The following is a 23,133-nucleotide window of genomic DNA, read 5'->3' on the forward strand; positions in this document are numbered from 1 at the left end:
ACTCTGCACAGACTAATTAACTATAGAGTGTAACTTAATTAAAAGTTTTAAATTAGAAAATTAAATGATTTTTGCATAAAGAAATATTAATATTAATTGATTTAATTGATCTCAAAATCGATCGTAATTCAATTAATGATTTTTATATTTTATATGTGATTTTATAACTTATTTCAAGTTTTAATTTTTATAGTAATTGATAACATATATTTCTTTTATTGTGCTATATTTTAAGAATTTTTATTATATTGTGTTTTAAATTGATTTCTGTGTGTGTGATTTTTATAATTCGAAATTATTGTAATTGGTTAAAGACTTCAGAACTTTAATTACTCTGTACTTATTTAACATGGAAAGCGTAAACGTAATAACAATTCCGAGTGATATGTTAAAGCTTATTCCTCTTTTTGGTGGAGACAAAAGAATTTTGAATTTATTCTTTCGAAAATGCGAATATATAATTAATAAATTTAGAGGGCATGAAGAGCAGAATATTTACGTTTTACATGCAATAACTAGTAGATTAATAGGCGATGCCGCCGCGTTATTATCCGAGCGCGAAGATATTAATACTTGGCCCGCGCTAAAAGAATTACTGGAACAACATTTTGGCGATCCGCGAACTGAGGATTGCATAAAAATCTCTCTCGAGTCCTGTAAAATAAAATCCGGGGAAAGTTATCTTGAATTTTGTAATAGGATACAGAATATTAGATCGTTACTAATATCGAAGGTTAATTTATCGGTAGATACGGAAATTAAACGCGCGAAAATTGCGATTTATAATCATACAGCCCTGAACGTTTTCTTGTATAATTTGCCCGAAAACATGGTGCGAATTGTTAGACTGAAATCGCCTAATACATTAGAACAGGCATTAGAAATTGTGTTAGAAGAAGTTAATTTTCACGAACAATATCAGTCGCGCAATCGTACCCATAATAATACAACGGTGCCCCAATTTTTACAAAATCCTCAACAAAGATTTAATTTTGGGACACCGAATGTACCTCAAAAATTTGGTTTTAAATTCACACCCCAACAACCGTTTAATAAAAATCCACAATTTGGTTATAAGCCACCTGTAGTGTATGTCCTTCCCTATTATCGGCTCTTAGACGCACACGACCTCTCGCTCCGACCGCCTGCAGCCAACTGAGCTGTGTGAGCGGTGTCACCGTTGCACGTGCGCAAGAGATGACATAATACTTCCCTCTCTTTCACTCACATACACTACATCCCTCCTTTATTTTAGAAATTTTTAATTTGTTCAATTAATTTTATTAAATAAAATATTATGTTCTATTCGGGTATGTTAGTCTATACCTAAGCACCAGTATCAGTTAGTAAACACAACTCAGGGACACGTCCGCTCCATACCAGTGATAGAGTAGAATGTGTCACCTGGCCTAGTAATATAATTCTATCTATATGCAACATCTCTCCTTTTCATTTTTTTTTTCTTTTTTTTTTCTACATTAAGTATATGTATATTCAAAATTATAATAATTTTTACAATATATGTATTCAAATCGATATTAATTAATAATTTTTTCAAACTCAAACCTTCATTCATCAACCAGACCTAGTCCAGAAACATTTTAAAATCGTCAATATAAGGACAAAATATGAATTTACCACTGGTTCGGAAAGCCGCCTCAACAGAGAAGAGCCGGCAAGAATATATGTATAGGCATATAGTCGCTCCTTCAAAATCATAGAAAATAGAAATGTAACATCTTACATAGGTATTTATAATAACAATAATGACAATTTATTTAAGTATACGACAATCTATCATGAATAAGTTGTATACTTATATTTAAGTTTATTAAGTCATCATTTATTTATTAACCAATGGGACGAAATCGTTTTCAGTAACTTAATGTATATGTAAGGTATAATGTTTAAACTATGTTCCTTCTGTAACTTAACTATACTTTTGACTAACTGTACCTGTACTGTACCTGTACTGTACCTGTTTTATTTTTTCCTTACATGACTATTGCACTACCTTGTTGATATGTTTCACTCACTATTTATGATGACCTGCACTCCAGGTCATTTAGAAGAGGTGAATGCTGCTTCTTCTGACGCATAATTTAATTCACTTTACCTGCACCGGCATCACACACCGGCATTTTCCCACATATTAAAATTATAAATAAACGATAGCTGCAAAAGACCTTATAATTGGATTAGTAACAATCTAAGTAAAACTTCGGTACAATTATTACCAAGTGAAATGCCTATAGACTGGGTACATACTTAAATGCTCGGTTATTATTTAATATCTATATTCTGTATATATGTACTTCGTTACTAAAACAATATATGTTCCGATTTTAATTCAATATACCTAATAAAATCGGAATGTAATATAATATGTATATATATCTGTACCCTAAATAATATAATAAATATTATACGGCAAAATTTTAACCAAACATAATTGGTTCATTATTTATTCTTATTTAAGCAACAACAACTTATCATATGATCCTTAGGCACAAGGAAGATTTGTTTATTTCTTCGTTTGTCCGTCTCTCTTTCATATCGTAATAAAGCGATTTATGATATATTTTTGGGCGATAGTTTAGAGGCTAGAAAGTGGCAGCCTTTTTTATAGCGCATTAAAAATATTTAATTCATACAGATACATAGTATTACAATGTTAAGGTTCATAATTATCAATTATTTAAATACCAACTTTCGGGTATAAACCACTCTGACAGAATTATAGTCTTAGTGGAGCTTGCTCTGCAACAGTACAATATCATACTACCTATACTGTGCCATTGACTTCTATTGAACCGCTTTTAGCTTCACCTGTATGTTCGTATGACTGTATGCAACCGATTCTTTTCGATTCGCTTAGGACCTACCCAAACCGTACAGATTTAACTTCAGTGACAATATTACAACAATTTATTGACAATACAATAATGAATATTTAGTAAAGCGTGATTAATAATGTATTTCTTTTTTTATACTTCTTATTGTAACCTCAACACACACGCGGTGTTGTTCATTGTATGGTTATTACATTAATAACACATAGGTATTTAAAATTAAATAAATGTAACGAACCTAAAACGAATCAAAATGTATCATTTTGTTGATGACTTTTTTTTATTTGTTACTTATGATAACATTTGTATTTGTATTACTGACAACTTAATAGCCACTTGAAAAAGATAAAGATAACTTAATGACAATAATAGTGGCTAGACATTAATCACACATTAATGGTCTGAAAATAAGTACTTAGTTGGATACATATTATTTTTTTTTAACTGTACAATGTTAACTGTAACAATCAGTAATACAAATTTAACTGTAACAATCAATAAAAATTAATTAACTTGAATTTACAATATTCAATTTTGCATTTCGAAATCAATACCACTATACCACCTCAATATTGTAGAGATTAATACTTGGAATTTATATTCTGACTAAGGCACGAATGGTGACCTTTTCGCGATAATACATTTTTTTTTTTTTTGCTTTGATAAGAAATCTTTAACGTATTTCTTAATTGATAATCTTTTATTCATTCTAGTACGATATCCATTATTTTTTCGCAGCGGTGTTAATGCATTAGGTGCGATATTGAATGTTCAAAAGATGAGCTCTTAAAAGATGTATTACGTCGTAAGTACCTACTTTATGAATATGAAATCAGACCAGTCTTACAAACCACCATTAAAACTTGGATTTTATATGAATTACTACGTTGTAAATCTTATTAAATTCTTAATAACTTTTAAACTTGTAAATAAAATTATTAGTGTATTGACTTTTATAATACTATTCACGTTGATGTTTGTGTTGCTGATTTTCTCGTCTATTATAAAATTGGTGTTTTTAAATTAAAAACAGTCGTTATTAATATAGTAATAACTAGATACACATGGTGTATGATTTTACCATGGTTCTTACATATACCTTGCATATAGGTACCAATATTTGCGGTATGATGTGGTTATGATCCATTTTTTATTTTACATTAAATGTTCGTCTTGAAATTGACCTTTATTATCTATCTAAAAATTTTAAGTGTATATTTGACAGGTTGTTTGTCACTATACAATATCTAAGTATCAAAGTAATCTACTATATAAAAATAAGTCGGGTTTTCCTTCCTGACGCTACAACTCCAGAACGGTTACCTATCTTAATCTCGAATTTTAATATTCCGAATATGATAATCCAGAAAACGTTTGGACATTTTTTCATAACCCCGAATTTTAAAATTTCGAAGTTTTGTTTGCCATATAATCGCAACTCCGAATTTCATTTGCCCATTTCTTTATTTGTACGACGTTTTACAATCCAGACGAATGAGTTCCAGACATACGAAATCTAAATGCACAAAATCCAGATGACCGTAATCCATATGCACGAAAGCCAGATTTTTAAAACACAAATTTTTGAAATACAGTTGATTGATATCCAGATAAACAATGTCCAGATTTTTTAAATTCAAATAAACGATATCCAGCGAAACGAAATCCTTCCAGGGGGTCGCAGCACGAACCTAACCTAACCTACTGAATAGATTTTAACACTTTAACCTTTCTGTAATGGGCAAGTAAAACAATAGCGAGTCGGTTCTGGCACTCGCCGGCCGCTGCCGCGGCACGCTCGCTTCGCTCGCTCGGCTCGTGCGTGGGGGGTCACAGTTCAAACCTAACCTAACCTACTGAGTCGAATTTGACACTTAAACCTTTCTGTAATGGGCAAGTAAAACAATAGCGAGTCGGTTCTGGCACTCGCCGGCCGCTGCCGCGGCACGCTCGCTTCGCTCGCTCGGCTCGTGCATCGGGGGTCACAGTTCAAACCTAACCTAACCTACTGAGTCGAATTTGACACTTAAACCTTTCTGTAATGGACAAGTAAAACAATAAATTTACTTACTGACATGTTTATTTTCAGTCGATAGTAAAGGTATAATCACGATTGTATGGAAATCAAATAAAAAGATTATGAAAATCTGGCAATAGTTTATCTGTTATACGATTATATGGGAACCAAATAAAAAGATTATGAAAATTTGGCAATAGTTTATTTGGAAAATGGTACGATGGGAAACAAAAAAAAGTATTCTGAGAATCTGGTATAATGAGATCTGTATTATGAAAATACGGGAAACAAAAAAATACTTTTTAAAAATCTGGTTTTGGTGCATCTGGAAATTGATTCATCTGGGAAATTAAAAAAGGAATTTTAAAAATTTGTCATTCATTACATCTGTCTTTTAAAAGTTCTAACAACCGTTTTCGGGGTTTTAATATTCGGGTAATAGAAATTCGAGTTTTTAATAGGTTACCCTCCAGAACGCACGAACCGATTTCCACGGCTTTGCACTCGTTGGAAAGGTCTCGGGCTCCGTGAGGTTTATAACAAGGAAAAGGTGTCTCTGGTGCGAAACGGACTTCGCCAGGTTTGCTAGTTATTAACAATTAACGATTCATATTTTATGCCAACTGTCTATTGTCCAACTATTGTCTTTCACGGTATATTATTGTATAAATTACGTAAAAGTCGTTTTCAACGTTCCAACATGTAATGATTAACAGTGTGTTATACCTAACCCCAAACCGGGGTGCTACATTTCCGCTGAGGGAGTAGTGTTATACTACTGCTACGTTCCGTTTAGAAAGCTTCTACATACCCGCAACGTTCCCGCGCAGGGAATTGTCGCGTCCTTGCCACGTTCCGATAAGGAACCTCATACGCTGCTACATACCGCTTAAGACCCATCTTCAGTAGTAGTACGACATTGCTACGATTGCCGCTGAGGAAATCCTTCTACGTCTTGCTTGCTTCGGCTCCTTAATTCCTGTTGAAGGAATTCAGCGACCAACCCTAACGACACCCTACCGCCTAGCCTTCGCAACGAGACGCGCACTCCATCTTACGTCCACCTATATCAGTAAGAGCCCTACCGGAGGGTTTGGACCTAGGCACACCACGGCTCTTATTGTTACTGATATTTGTATTTTATTTTATTAATTAACTAAATTAATTGTCGACTGTATGGTGAGCAGTTCTTATTATTATTTTTTTTGTTTCCACCTCACCTACAACGCCACATAGTATGTATATACAATAAAAATGAATAGCCAAATATGTTGCCAAGTGTAAAACTCAAACCTCGGCGCGCGGCGCGTATCGGCTTAACCAATCCGGATAATATTCATATTCCAATTCGTTTAACGAACCGATAAATGCGAAAGAGCATAACAACGTCTGCCAGGTGGCTAGTTTGAAATAATGAATATTGAGACTACTCTGTATGTCTCTCATTCCATTTATTTTTGTTTTCGAATATTCATTGTTTTATTACCTTACTCTGTTTATGATTATTATACAATCACTTAACCTGACTAACTTTATAGTTGTCGGTTAAAATATGTGCAATACCTACCGCAGATATTTTAGGCATTGTTATCATTATGATTATTCTTTCGTTGTTTAACAAAATCTGCTATGAATTTACGAAAATATTAAGTCACCTTTAGATATTATGAATAATAAAAACTACCTACTGTAAATATTTTAGCATTTATTATTTATACTCTTAAAATTGTGTTATTCCATTTTTAATTTGGATAACAATACTAACCGTAAGTATTTTCGAAGATACAATCCATATTAGAAGAAACACTATGAAATGATGACTAACTATCACATCTTTTTTAAAATCGCGTATGTAAGTGCATGAATTCGCAATATCGGCATCACCCAAAATATAAACATTTTATACGAGCATCACCCGTATCACATCACTACAGGCATCACCTGTATTGTAATTATATTACGACTACCAGGCATCTCTGGTATAAAATTACAAAGTACATACGGGCGTCACCCGATTTTTGTTTTTTCCACTACCAGGCATCATCATCTGGTATAACATTACAAAATACACACGGGCGTCACCCGATTTTTCTTGACCACCAGGCGTTATCTGGTAACACAGTACAAAGTACACACGGGCATCACCCGTTTTTTTCCTGTACTACCAGGCATCATCTGGTAACACATTTCAAAGTACGTACACGGACGTTACCCTTTTTTTGTCAGGCTTCATCTTGTAAAATTATAGCTTAACAACAACAACTTTAGAAATCCCTTGTCGTGGTCCACATCACCATCGAAACACATACATCAGAACTTCCATAATGTTACTATATTAGCCTGTCCAGGAAACTTACGTTCCTGATATAACCATGATGATAACCATTAATTACTTCTTTATGCAATAATGAATAATCTTAAATAATACTCATGCAACTTCACATCGAGTAATTAAAATAAGATATAAGTGGGTATTTGGTATAATTATATTTTTTGTAACCAGACAAATCTATTCTGAGCTGATCGGGAATCGAACCTTCTTAGCTCATTTAATCATGTTTAACCAATCCTCTAAGCAGGTTTTTACATATCAGTATTAATAAATTTATATGTGATCAAATGTCCCAAAATAATAATCTACAGCCTCGACTAAACAAAATATCACATAAATTAATCTCGCTTAACGCAGTTACAGTCCTATGAATGACTACGTGAGTACATACTGGACGACGCTAGCTGTATACCCGTACACTGTACAGTGTATTTATCATACAGGCACCATACGCTCGAGCAATAAAGACAGCCCGCGTATGCATTGGTATTTGGTATCAGTGAAGTTATGTATACGAGAAACATTTTACAACACCTACTTTATCCTTCTGGCTACAAAAACAGCGTTATTAATACATACCTACTTACTAACGCATTATCACCAATACAGTTGTTCTCTCTTTTACTCTCACGCACGAGACATAATACATGTCTCACTCATGTACTTCGTAATAACAACTGCCGATTAAAATATAAAAGAACGTCCAGCCACGACGCTGAATGGTGCGTGACTAAGTGAAACTCGGGCACTTAGCTGAGTTTTTTCTTGCCAAAATAGAGAGCGGGTAACGTATCTAGCTTTTTATATATCATAGTCTGGCTACAATTATTTAAGAGATTTTGCTAAATCTTTATGTAAACGAAACCTTCGTTTTCTACGGCGCGGAGGCACGCACATGTTATTGCTTTGTGAGGGTATTTTTTTTATGTAAGCGGCACAAAATATCATAATTAAAATAAGTATGTGTGTCTATTATTATTAACTTTAATATTCCCTTCGATGTAACTTGACTGTGGATATAATTAGTTCAATAGTTATCACAGCACACCTATTTCCTCCCTTTTTTTGTTTGTTTTGTAATTTTTTTTTTATTATCAACAAAAAATTACTTACATTTATTCCCGATTTACCTCGTCGCCAAAAATGTAGTGTATGTCCTTCCCTATTATCGGCTCTTAGACGCACACGACCTCTCGCTCCGACCGCCTGCAGCCAACTGAGCTGTGTGAGCGGTGTCACCGTTGCACGTGCGCAAGAGATGACATAATACTTCCCTCTCTTTCACTCACATACACTACACCACCGTTTAATAAAAACCCACAGTTCGGGTATAGGCCTTCATTAAATCAAAATCCACAATTTGGTTATAGGCCAACATTTAATCAGAACCCACAATTTGGTTATAGGCCTCCTGAAACTTTTGGTATGACGCCACAGAATTTCGGTCAAAGACCTCCTCAAAATAACCGCTTTGAGTCTACTGACGTTTCCATGAGGACGGCACCCCCTCGACCACAAAATATAACTCAGCCAGGTTTTAGAGTGAATGAAACCGACTTACATAATGACAATTCACTATATGACAATTATTACTATGACTATAATCCTTACGACTATACGAATTATTATGGCTGTAATCCTTACGATACGAATTACGAATACGACGCGAATGAGATTTATACACCCACTGACGATACTCAAGACATTAATGTGCTTCCGTCTGATGAAGAAAATTTTCAAACGAAAGCCTCTATAAAGAAAAAATCATAGAATTAAATTGCGATCCAAATCTGAAATTACCACACATTTATATTCCTGAAACTAATTCCAAATTTATTGAAACTGGGAAGCAAAATTTTAACACGGACGCTTCATCTAGAATTAGAGTTAACGCTACGCATTCCGATAATGAAAACGAATCTATGGTTGTTAATATAGGCGATAAAGACAATAGGCCAAGAGCGCGTAACGACTCTAGTACAATTACTATATCAGAACGCGATTCTAGTGAAACGATATCTATTCCCGACTCTGAAACTCTATCGGCGATGAGTTCTCCTAGAACATGTGACTACCCAGTCAGGTCACCATCTGTAACGTCGAAATCGGATACAGTTCATTCAGCTAATATTGTAGAATCGTCCGGTATACCTATATTACATGAAGCAATAGACACAAAACCAAATCAAATTTTAGTATATACGTGGTTTAAGAACGAAATGCAAGTTCACGACCTTTCACGTGAAAAGCAAAAGGTTTTAGAAGTATTCTTGCCTACTAATAACCCAGATCTAGTAAAACAATTTTTAAAAGAGTATATTAAACCGAAAGTTAAGTATTTCATTTATTTCGAAGATGATGAACATCGCAAACAGTTCACTAGCATTGTCATAGAATTATTTAGAAAGGATACAGTATTGTTATTTGAATGTACGGAGCGTGTAGTTTTTATAGAAGATGAGAAGGAACAAAAGGCTATTATAATAAAACACCATCAAGGCAAAACGTGTCACCGCGGTATTAAAGAGACTCTAGCAAGTATACGTAGAAATTATTTTTGGCACAATATGCAGGAAACTATTTCAGCCCTTATTAATGCCTGTGAAACGTGTTGTAAAATGAAGTATGATCGTAATCCCTTTAAACCTATTTTACAATTAACTCAAACACAAGACGCGCCGTTCCAAGAAATATTTATTGATATTTTTCAGATAGAAGGAAATTATTACTTAACAATTATCGACGCATTTAGTAAGTTAGGTCAAGCCATTCCAATAGATAATAGATCAACGGCAGAGGTAGTGCGTGCACTCATGAAGTATTTTTCGTTTTACGGCACTCCTAGAAAGATTAGTTCAGATCCCGGTAGTGAATTTAACAACGAGCTAATGAAAGAATTTTTGAATTTACATAAAATTGAGCTTCATATCGGTTCACCTAATAATCCTAATTCAATGGGATTAATTGAGCGTTTACATTCGACCATTAGCGAAATTTATAGATGTGCGAAATATGAAGAGAAATGTACGGATGCAGCATCAGTAATGATGTATTCAATTATTGCCTATAATAGTTCAATTCATTCAGTTACGGGCTTAACCCCTTTTGAAGTAGTATTTGGTCACACGGATTCAGGTAGCTTATTTAACGCAGATTTCGAGAAGCATTATGTACAGCAATTGGTTAAGGACCATGCAAAACGTTTAAAGGTTCTATATAAACATTTAGCAGAGAAAATGATCGAAACTAAGCAAAAGGTAAAGGATAGGAGAGGTGGTGAAGATCAAATCAGTCTCCCTTCAGGAAAAATTATATTTGCGAAAGACGTTAATAAGCGAAAAAGCAAGGATAAGCCGCGATTCCATAAAGCTAAGGTTATAGGACAAGGTTCAAGGAACGTTATACCGATAGAGATTGGTAAAAGGAAGACTAAGGTCCCTATTATAAATGTAAAACGCCCTCCGCAGGTGGTGTTGGCTGATAGTGATGAGGTCCGCGCTGGCCCTTCAACTACAACCTCTTCAACATAACCCGGGAATTTATCCTGTGAAAGAAGGGCAAGCATATCTCCAAACAGACTATTGGACTATAATTAAGGTTTTAAATTTAGATAAGATAAATGATGACTTAAATTTTATTATTAGCAAATACAGTGAATTCGATAGTTTAATTAATAAGAATATTTCATACTTACACGATTTTCAAGTGGCAAAATATCACGCTGAATATATTCGCGACATAACGGTTCAGAAATACGAACAGTTAGTTCCACACAAACGCGTCAAGAGAGGTATCCTCAACCCTCTGGGTTCCTTAATTAAAATTATAACGGGAAATTTAGACTATAGTGACGCAATTAGATACGATAAACTTACAGCTAAACTTGAAAACGATCAGACTATCATTAGAAATAAAATTACCTTAATATCTAAAATGCTCGATAGTTTTATCAATTCTACTGAAGTCTTAAATCAAAATTCTAATATATTAGATAAGCGTTTAAAAATTGTAGAATCTATGATTAAGGAATTAGCATCTAAGGATAATCATTGGGTTTATACTACTTATGTTGTAAGCCTTTTAAATTTATTTGTTAGTAATTTTCGTTCTATTTTTATAAAATTAGGAGAAATAGAGACTGCTCTAGCATTTAGTAAAGTATCCATATTACATCAAAGTATTATTAATTCTACTGAGCTGTTGCAACATTTAATTTTTATATCTCAAACTGAAAATTTAGTGTTTAAAGCGAGTGAGGCAAATTTAGTAAAACTAGAAGAAACTATTAATGTTAAATCGTATATTAAACAAAACCAGATTACGTTCATAATGGAGGTTCCAATTACAGATAATTATACTTATAACTATTACAAATTATACTCTTTACCTATGTACCGTGCATCCGATAGTAAAACCCTTTCCATATTTCCTAAATATCCTTACCTGTTGGCAAAGGGGATGAAATACTTACCGATCGTAAAGCCGTGCCGATCGCTCGCTGCTGGAGAACAATTCCTATGCGATGAACAAAATCAAACGCCATATCCTGAAACTACTTGCATAGAACAACTGCTTAAATTTGAAGGAAACCCAATGCACTGCGAACAACAGCTAATCAATATAGAGAATGTGAGAATTCAAAGAATCACACCTATAAGTTGGATACTTTTCTCAAAATACAGAAATACTCTGACTCAAATTTGCAATGGTGATGTCAGCAAATATCCTGTCGTGGGCACATACATAATGACCATCGACGAACCATGTAGCATCGAGATCCAGAATATAACGATTCGCCCTCACCAAGTAATCACTGAGAATGATCCTGTAGAACCAACAAAAATTATAGTTTTGCCGCAATTACCTGTGAATAGAACTCCAATATTATCCAGTACACGTGTACTCAATATGCGAGGCATCAACTTGGACGAAGTTAAATATATGTCAACGATATTAAAGCAATCAGTGTTCAGTGATAGTGAAATGGTTAACAGTGAAAGAAATTTTAGATTCAGTGCTACTTTAGGCTATACGTCTCTATTTTTAATCTTTGTACTTGTAATTCTATTTTTACTTTACTTACTTCGTTATAAGATATTAAATGTAACATGTCTGCGAAATCATCGGATAGTTATTAAAAATGAACAAACCGATAATTTCGCACTTAAGGAGGGAGGAGTTACGCATCCACCCCAACCCTCGGTATTAGGTTGAGCAATAGCCTTCCGCTGGCCTCAGCAAGACCACCGGAGAGTTCTTGCAATTTAGCATAAGCGTTGCAGTTATTGAAAAACATTTATTTCGCAATAAGGTATCGATTGTATCATTGCATGTAATTCTGGCATTAACATTTGTGACTCCAAATCGTCCACTTGTTATAGTTAAGTAATAATTAAATAAGTTTAATTTTAATTTTATTTTATTTTTTTAAAAAAGTCAAATCGCTCCCGCAAAGTTTAACTACCTACATAATGTGTAGTATTTTTTATTATTTATTTTCAACCTATTTCTTACCTCGCGTATAAATAAATAAATAAGTATAAGAAATTATCTTTACCTAGGTAAAGGCGATTAAATGAGAGTCTATCTCTGAGCCAAATTTCATCAAAACCTAATCAGCCGTTTTGGTGACAAATATCTAACAATAAACATAAAATCCACGTCACAAAATTACACTAATTACTTTTATAATTTTAGTATACTCTTGTTTTTCTATAATAATCGGGACAAGAGCAGTTTTGGATAAACCGAAGTCCGAAAATATAGGTAATATTATTATCATGTAGGTAACATGGAATACTACCTATCGATAGATATAATAATTGATGTAATTAAATCTGCTAATTATGTCGTTTAGAAAAGAAATATATTCTGAGGTATCACAATCCTACTTCCTACTTCCTAGTGTTCCTACTAATATTATAAATGCGAAAGTTTGTGAGGATGGATGTGTATGTGTATGTTTGTTACTCTTTCACGCAAACACTACTGAACCGCTTACAGTGAAATTTAGTACACATATAGAGGGTAACTTGGATTAACACATATGATAGGTTTTATTCCGTAAATCCCGCGGGAACGGAAACTATGCGGGTTTTTCTTTGAAAACGCGAGCGAAGCCGCGGGCGGAAAGCTAGTATTATATAATTGATTATTTAACTAAAATTGAATATTCAATCAATTTATTTCTGCCATTAAAATACCTATTTAGGTAACGTTTTGTTTGAAAAATTACACACAATAAAAAAATCTAAATTAATTATTTAGCAACGTGGTGTAAATTAAAAAGTAACAATAGAGCTGAATAAAATTTCTTAATTGTATATTCTATAAGACACTTAGATTTCTATGGTATTTATCTAAAATTATTTTTTCAGTTTCATATATTTACCGTCGCTACGTAACTTAAGTAAGTAGGTACATAACTACATACCTACAAAATCAAAAGTAGGTATAGAAAGAAGTTCTCGTAAGGAATATAATTCATTAATTGATTAGGAATACCTACCTCATAATATTATAAATTTATAAAGCTGAATAGTTTGTTTGTTAAACGCGTTAATCTCTTGAGATTATATTAAAATGGCTCTACTATAAATAGTATACTAGTGGTCCGCCCCGGCTTCGCCCGTGGTACATATTTCGCAATAAAAGCTAGCCTAGGTATGTCCTTTCTCGGGTATCAAAATATCTCCATACCAAATTTCATGCAAATTGGTTCAGTAGTTTAGGCGTGATTGAGTAACAGACAGACAGAGTTACTTTTTCATTCGCATTTATAGATAATATTATATTATTACTAGCGGTCCGCCCCGGCTTCGCCCGTGGTACATATGAAAAATAGATGTTGGCCGATTCTCAGACTTACCCGATATGCACAGAAAATTTCATGAGAATCGGTCCACCCGTTTCGGAGGAGTATGCAGACTAACATTGTGACACGAGAATTTTATATATAAGAAGATTAACTTTATCTTCGAGCTCTAAGGTACCTACATACATGATAGTTATGTTGTTAAATAATTGAGCAAAGATTGAGCATTATTTATTTTAATATTCTAAGATATTATAGTGATTAAAGATGACGGTACCTATATACCTATGTATGTATAATTTATTATGTTTTAGATGAAGCGGGCGAAGCGGCGGGTGGAAAGCTAGTTTTTCTATAAAGTAGATGTTCCTTCCTCCTTTCAAATTATTGTTTTCTTCTAAATGGTTTTCTTATTATTTAAGCGATTTTTATCACTCATAAAAGTTGCTACTCAAATTATACGCACGCTTTTCTCTTATCTTTAAAAAGTTTTCTTATCAATCCGAGATTACATACTTATAATTTTGAGTTTAAATTATATTTACATTAATTATAATAAGCGAAACACGGTACTATACGTCATAATAATTTAGGTAGGTGTAGGTATACTAATACTGTAAAGATGGTAGAGTTTCCAACTTTATGTGTTTGTACGGGATAATTTTTGAAAGCACTGATCCTATCACGAAAATTCTTTCACTATCAGAAAGCTACACTATTCAGGGATAACATAAGCCATTATTTTGAAGTTGGTTCAAGCGGGTAGTCAGTTATAAATTATAAAGTTTGCATAAAATAAACATTGTGAAAACTCTACCACTCTCTTATTCTCTTAAAGTTTTGTACCAATAGATTCAAGTAACCATATTGGAAAGTTAAATGATTTTAAATAGAGCTTACACTATTCAGAAGTAACATAGGCTAATTATTTTAAAGTCGGGCTATCCCAAATAATATTTATTTATTTATTTATTTGGTAATCCAACAGCTTTACATATTTTAACAAGACAAATAAGTATTTTCACGAAATAAAGATGGAAAAAGCTGTACTGGTAGATATCTTATTGCAACAAACGATGGATTGAATTAAACAACTAGGTATACGAGAAAGTTTGATGAAGTTTAAATAGAGCGTAAACTATTCAGTATTCAGGAGTGACAGAATTTTACTTGAAATCAATGAAGAAGAAGCATTGTTATAACTCTACTGGTGCTTATTGCGACTAACAATGTTCCTAATATCAACTACATATTAAGAACTATACGGAATAGTTTGGTATGGTTAATTTCTGTAACTCACCAGCACTCTCGATGGCTCCAGGCGACACGGGCACGGGTTCACAATCTCTCTCTCTCTCCTCGCGTCTCTGCTCGAACTCACTCACTCGCTGTCTCCCCGCGTTCAGTCCCAATATCGCATCTATCGTGTGCCGCGGCCCCTGACTAACACTGGCCACTTGTGTCAGCCCTAACCGAGATTTGACGGCATCGAAGCTCTGGTTGAGGTGCATCTGCTGCGCGTGAAAGAACATGCCCATGCGGTTGAGCGTCTCTAGGTTCTGCTGATGCTGCGACATGGACAGCCCTTGGTCGGTCACGTTCACAGAGGAGGCGGAGTTCGGGCTGCTCATGTGCGAGCGCGGGCTGGTGCTGTCGGCGCGCTCCGGCGTCTGCGAGCCGTAGAAGCGGTCGTCGGACACGTCCATGCTGCGCGGCGGTCGGAGCGGGACTGACGCCGCGGCGCTCAGGCTCCGAGGGGCGGAGTTAGCCCGGGGGCGAAATTGCCCATTGAAAGTGCGAATTTGGGGTCGCGAAGTGATTTTGTTTGGGAAGGCGCGAGTATTAGCATTTTCCCCTTCGTTCCTCGCGGTATTCGAGCGTTCAATAGTGTTTTTCACCTCTGATTGGGTCGATTGTGAGACGCGTTAGTTCTTTGAACTGTTTAAGATTAGTTTCAGGTACAATACGGTGGAATTATTCTTTCGACGCCGTTTGTGTCGGCTCGTTTGCTTTGTTGTTAGGGTTTAATTAGATGTTTTGTACTTCGGTTATTGAAAGTGGAGTGTGAAACTTTTCTTCTCTATTTAGGAGTCAGTTTTGAAGAGCATATTTATCAGTAGTTATAACTAGAGCATAAATTGGTAACCCGAAACATACAAGTAATGTTGTATTGCTGATAAACTTTGTATTTTCTCATAATGAGGCAGGGTCAAGTGCGAGTGAGCAAACACCCGGACAACTGTCTGTTAGCACACCAATTTAACCAAATCGGTTAACCGGTAACCCAACAATAACAGCTTACAATCACCGCTTCAATACAACCTTTCAACTCCACTTATTGTTTGAAAACGAACTCTACACCATCAGAATAAAGTTTCGACTTCAACAGAATAATTTAAGGAGATGCTACCTTCGAAAGTTGCTATGCTGAAGTGGATGATATATCTGTCTCGTATTTGCGTAGTTCCGTCTCTGTCACTCTCATCTCAGTGTAGCGACGGTTGCTAGGGGGCGTGGCCTGGTGACGTCACGTACCGTTCTACCAATGGCGGGCGCGTATTTTTTGTAAGTCTCTCTTTTGTTAGCGTTTCTTTGTCGCGGGCGCTAGGGTGACTTCTACTAGTTGGACGAAATAATATTAGCTTTTGACGGTTTTTTTTTAATTGTTCGCGTCATTAGTAGCTCGTTATCTCGGGACAGGTTACTGAACAAATTGGTTTACGAAATTGTATTAACTTTATTATAAGAGAAATTGTTTTCGGAGATTATGTTTTTATTGAGTTACAGTTTTTTGTTTGGCGTTTTGATACTTGGGTTTGATGGGTATTTATATGGACTGGTGATATGGTATTAGGTACCTATATAGGTTATGTAGACTAGGGTATTAAAATAAAAGCTATAAATTAAGTTATCTCTAAAATGTAGAGCTGCTCTACAATCCACTTCAGATCAAGAGACATTATGTTTAAAAATATGTTTCAAATCTTTACAATACGTAGATCAATCACGATAAAAATATTTATGTAAGTACCTACTATCACACATTCATGCAGTTTAATACAGTAAATCGAAATCAGTAGGTACTCTGTACAACAACTCAACTCCTTAACCGATTTTGATGAAATTTGAGTTGCAGATGACTGAAATAGATATAGGTATTTTATATTTTTTTAGGTAATTATTTTAGTACAGACCAGGTCTTTACCTACATAGAGATGAAAAGTACGTATGAAAGAGATTCCAGGACGTGTAGCTAGCTTATCATTATTTTTAAATCTGGGAAATAAATTATACATATTTATTAAAAAGAAATAACCACTTTCGTTTGGCAAATCTATTTAAAATAATTCAGAACTTTTAAGTTAATTAGAACTGTTAATTACCTAGTTATAATTAACTAATTTCTATTTATTCGAAAATTTCTCATCTTTAAAATATTTGTAATTTTTTTTTAATCTCGCTAAATAATTTTATTCATATTAATTTTCATATTCAAATTCCCGTGATAATTTAATATGCAGCAAATAGATTGATGATTGAAAACACAAAAAGCAAACAGATTAAATCAGCGTCCAAAGCAATAAAACTATTACTTCATTACTTCGCTGTTTCAATAAAAACATAGAGCCTGTCCTAATTTGTAAACGTAATATAAAATGTTATTTGCGGTTAGTTGGATTGCAAACTTGATAAATAAATAATTGTTACATTCCTTTTTTTATTATGACTTTGGGAATAATAAATTCCAATGTAAAATGTATGCCACCCTTCCAAGTTTATCCGGCCGTTTCTTAACTGAACTTGTTAAAATGAACTTTATAGCTTGTTAAAGTTTTCTGAAGATGTTATATCAAAGACGTTTTAATAATTAATTCAAGTACCTATTTTTTTTTAGATAATAGCTAGAACTAGATTGACAAGCTTACTATTCCGTATTATTTAAATCTTTATCACGTGCCCGTACCTACTAATTGTTTTCAGTGCACGTCTTTCATCGTTTTGGCTCTTGCCGGTTTCCAAGCGTTATTATATTTATTGCCTGATAAAATGAATACTACTTTAGAAGTCTTTATTTTTGTGCAAAGTCGCCGAAATATCTTCTTATAAACAGTGATATATTTTATCATTACGATTAATTGCAAGTAATAACGAGATACAGCAGTGGTTCACTCATTGAATATTTAAAGCAGCTCTCAGCTTATTACTTTCACGCGAACTATTGATTTTAATTATTTTGCTGCGCCGCTTTTTCATGAAAAAGTTAATTTTTCAAATGGATTCGCTCGTTACATGTCGATTTAATTCCATTTTCCGCAATTTTCACTTATATTTTATTCAGTTTTACGTTCATTTGCGTTTAATTGCTGTACAGTGGTTGATTGTTTTTTGTTCAGAGAGTCAATTTTTTATCATAATTTTTTATGCATTTTCCAATGGTAAATATATTATTTAAACCTTTAATCGGTACCTATATCCTTTTCATGGATGTGGATAGGAACAGCAGTTTTCAATCACGCCCAAACATCTGAACAATGAACATACATACCTACTACATGTAGATAATAAAAGATTTTCATGTCCTAGCGAACCATGAATTCAAAGCTATATCTTATACGTATATATAGGTACATAGGTAGGTCCTTACTTATTCGCAAATATTTATATTTTATAAAATTTTTACTACATTAGATATTATATACCTAGATAACAAGAACGAAACTTGAATAATGGACATAATAAAGAATTATAAATTATTCGATTTGATCAAGCTAAGAATAACGACTTAAACATTAACTTGAGGTATCTTTCAATCAAGTACTTATTACCTACTTGGATAGGCTGATACCATCGCCATCAAACAACTCGAACAAAAAACGCAAAAATTAAACTAAAAACACAAAATACAGGCGTCGCCGCAGTACAAACTAGAGAAGATTGATAAAATAACACTCGTTTTGTTGTATTAACGCGAATTCAGTTTACATCGCAGATTGAGTGGAGCCTCCGCGGCATTATTTCACCTAGTGATGTGAACTATGAATTTATTTAATTAAAATTTATTTTATATTATATTTATTATAAATATCAATTATTTTAACTTATAACTATTTTCAGTTGAAGAGTTATATTATCCATTTAAACTTAATATAGGTACCTAGTACCTACTATATAGTTGAAGATTATTTCGTTTAAACACACCATGTGTTTAAACGAAATAATTTCAAGTTCTACAGCTTCGATTTGACCAAAGTGAGAAATGCTGACCGTCATTTTATACCTACCAAAACTCAAACTCAAACTCAAACATTTATTTATTCAATTAGACTTCTTTGAGAAGCACTTTTGAAACGTCAGTAGGTACATATATTTTTAACATTTACCACCGATTCGGAAAGCAGTATCTAAAAATTTTATTGCCCCAATTTTATTTTATGAAAATTTCGTTGACTCGTCTCTTGTTTAGTATTAACTTTGTAATTTTATTTATATTTCAATTAAAACCTTAACTTTCATAACACGTAAAACAAACCTTGTTCGATTTTATTAGGAATTCTTATTTAAATGATGCTGACGTTTATATGAAGAATTATTCGTGTAGAGTTAAGATATTTAAAAAAATCTACTTTTAAGAATAATACGTTAATCAAGCGCATTTATAAAAACAATCATGACAGAACTTATATTAAACCTGTGCATACAGTATTAATTTTAATCCCGCAGAATTTTTTTATGAAAAAGTATCGACAATTTTCATCGACACACCCCTTCCCTATCCTTCCAGTCGCTAGTCGACCCAATAATTGTTGAATGAGGCTGCATTAAAGCACCAATTAATCGACATTGATTGGTTTTCACATCCCCCCGTAGTGTGGGGGAGGGGGGGAGCTCGCTCCGACATAATTGAGAACATTACAGTAATTAATTGTTGCGTCTGTTAATTAATTATTACCTAAATACTAGACTGATAGAGATTTTGAATCTGTGGAACTGTGTGTCAAATTTAATTATGTTCTAGTCCAGAAAAAGTTTAGGTATATGTTGTGTTGTGTGTACGTCAATTAATTTGAACTAGGTGATGCGTTTTTGTATTAGGTAGTTATTTTGATATTGCAGACGCTTTTCACTAAGCAATATTATTTATTTTATTTATTAGCCTTAATCAGACACAACAATGGTAAACAATATGTGCATATAACAACTTAATTAAGACTCTGATGAGTCGACATCGGCGGATTGGTCTGTTTGCCCTAATTTGGCAAAGGCCTCCTCCATTCCCTTCCATTCTTTTCTGTTCAGTGCTGTTCTCGTCCATGTTTTTCCCGCTGTTGCTACGATTTCGTCTTCCCACCTTCTAATCTGTCTCCCCCGTTTCCTTTTTCCATTTTTGGGATACCAGAAAATCAATGTTCTATTCCATTTTTCACATCCTCTTAATATATGGCCAGTCCATTCCCATTTAAGCTTCCGTGTTTTACATATCACATCTTCTACTTTCGTACGCTTTCTGATTGTTTTATTCCTTACTCTGTCGTTTTTCCTAATATTTAACATGCTCCTTTCCATAGACGTCTGGCATGTCCTTATTTTTGAGTTTTGCGCTTTGGTAAGTGACCACGTTTGACAACCATAAGTTAAGACTGGTAATACACATGTGTTAAAAAGCTTCTTCTTAATGTATACCTTTGTTTCCTCATTTTTCATTATTTCTTTCAGTCTCCAATAACTTTTCCAAGCAAGACCAATTCTTGTATCGATTTCTTTCGACATAACATTATTTATGGATATCTGTTGGCCTAGATAAGTGTATTCTTTCACATATTCAATGGGTTTACTGTTTAATATAATAGGAGATTCCGTAGCATTCGTCATGATTTTAGTTTTTGTTATATTCATTGTGAGGCCGACTTTACGACTTTCCCTCTCTAGGTCTTCTAGCATGCTTTGGAGATGAGTACTTGATGCCGCGAATATGACAATATCATCGGCGAAGCGCAGGTTGTTTAGGTGTTGTCCATGTATATTTAAGCCATATTGATCCCAATCGAGTTTTCGAAAGATCTCTTCTAAGACCGCGGTAAATAATTTAGGGGAAATAGGATCTCCCTGTCGTACGCCTCTGTTTATTTTTATTTCTTTTCCATGTTTTTCTAATTTTATTTTCGCTGTACTAATTGTGTAAATATTTTTTAGAATTCTGATGTATTTTAATTCAACTCCTTGATTTTTTAAACTTCGCCAGATGCATTCGTGATCGATTGAATCAAATGCCTTGTTGAAATCAATAAAACAACAGTAGAACGGTATATTGTATTCTTTATTCTTTTCAAAAATCTGTCTCACTGCGTGTATGTGGTCCAGCGTCGAATATCCTGCCCTGAAACCAGCCTGTTCTCTAGGCTGATTCTCGTCTAGATTCCTGGTTATTCGACGGAGGATGATCTTTGCGAATACTTTATATATATTAGACATCAGGCTAATGGGCCTATAGTTGTTGATTTCACTCTTATCTCCCTTTTTGTGGAGAAGGGTTATTGATGAGTTCGCCCACTGGGTTGGTATGGTTTCCGTGTCCAGTATGTCATTAAATATATATTGCAGTATTGGTGCAAGAACGCTTTTACACTCCATTAATAGTGCATTGCTGATAGAGTCTGGTCCGGGAGCTGTGTCAATTTTTTGTGTTTCTATAGCTTTGATTATTTCTTCTTTCAGTATTGGTGGAACAGTTTCGTTGCTCTGTAAGTCAGTTTCGTCGGTTTTATTTTTTTTGGAATACAGGTCTTCGTAAAATTTGGTGGCGATGTTTAATATATCGTATCTTTTGGTCTTCGTCGTGTCCTTTCGGTCTTTCATCTTTGGTATCCAGTTTGTTTTATCTGTTATAAACTTAGCAGCTTTTTTAATTCCCCCTGTCTTGGCAATATGTTTCTCAAAGATTTTTAGTCTAAAACTCTTACGATCTTTTTTCATTTGTGTTTTGATCTCTTTACTTAACTTACCTATTTCCATTCTTATGCTTCTAGATTTATTAGGTATTTTTATTAGATTTAACCGTTTTTCCAAAAGTTCGTTAGTTTTTTCAGATATTGTCGATTTCGTTTTAATTGCTTTTTTGTTTCCAGATTTTGTTATTAATATTTCATAGAGCATATCATATTTTTGTTGAGTAGTTAGGTCTTGAGTAAGCGCTCCTTTCAAAGAATTTAATTTATCTCTAATCGTAGCCGATGATGTTGCGTTAGTTGGCGTTCGAGTTTTGACTTTAAAAGGGCGACTGTTGTCTGAACCTGACGATGTATTTAGCCGAGCCCGCATCATTCTGTGGTTGCTATTGAAATTTAGATTTGCGATAGTACTGCAGTCTTCGAATAATTTCGTTTTGTTTGAGAGAATATAATCGATTTCGTTCTTATAACGTCCATCCGGTGATACCCATGTCCATCTCTTTGATTTTCTTTTCTTGTATAGACTATTCAGTATTTTCAAGTTATTTTCAAAAGCAAACTCCAATAATTTTTGCCCGTTTCTCGATCTTTTACCTTTGCTGTGAGGACCTAGGATGATGTCTTCTCCTGTTCTTGAAACTCCAACTTGAGCGTTGAAGTCTCCCATGACTATGCAATTTTTGTATGTGTATTCATTGATGGCATTGTTTAGAGATAAGTAGAAGGAGTCAATTTCAGAATTAGACGATTGCTCAGTCGGGGAGTAAATCTGTATAATAGACCAATTTTCTTTCTTTGGCGGAAGTCTTATGTTTAATATCGCAATTCTTTCTGAGACGCCAACAAATTCCTTGATAAAAGTTTTGAGTTCTTTTTTTATTAAAAAACCAACTCCGTGTCTTCCGGGTGTTTCTCCTTTGTAGTAGAAAAGAAATTCGCTGTGTTCTTCAATAGCCTCACCCATTCGTCGTACTTCACTAAGGCCTATTATGTCCCACTTAATATGTTGGATGGCTAAAATTAGTTCTTGTAAACTCTCATCTAACCTTAATGACAGCGTGTTAAATGTTGCTATATGAAAAATTTGTTTTGAATTTCGTTTATCGCTTTCTGAAACGATTGGCGCGGATGTGGAATTGATTGGAGGGTAGTGGTCGCTTTTCCCCGCGGTG

The 23,133-nt window shown here is 34.1% G+C and overlaps 1 protein-coding gene across 1 annotated transcript in view; it reads right to left on the bottom strand.

The window, feature by feature from the left end:
* Positions 1 to 15,721, bottom strand: part of LOC149478198 (retinal homeobox protein Rx2-like) — a 54,178-nt gene extending 38,457 nt beyond the window's left edge. The window contains exon 1 of the mRNA XM_089709552.1: positions 15,316 to 15,721. Coding sequence (XP_089565678.1) covers positions 15,316 to 15,721 — 406 coding nt within the window. The remainder of the gene's footprint in view (positions 1 to 15,315) is intronic.
* Positions 15,722 to 23,133: the final 7,412 nt, after the last annotated feature.

Source organism: Colias philodice, chromosome 22 (genome assembly GCF_061535455.1).
Source record: "Colias philodice isolate Cphi_HAF_F1 chromosome 22, ilColPhil1 Martin Lab GWU primary, whole genome shotgun sequence".
Taxonomy (NCBI): domain Eukaryota; kingdom Metazoa; phylum Arthropoda; class Insecta; order Lepidoptera; family Pieridae; genus Colias; species Colias philodice.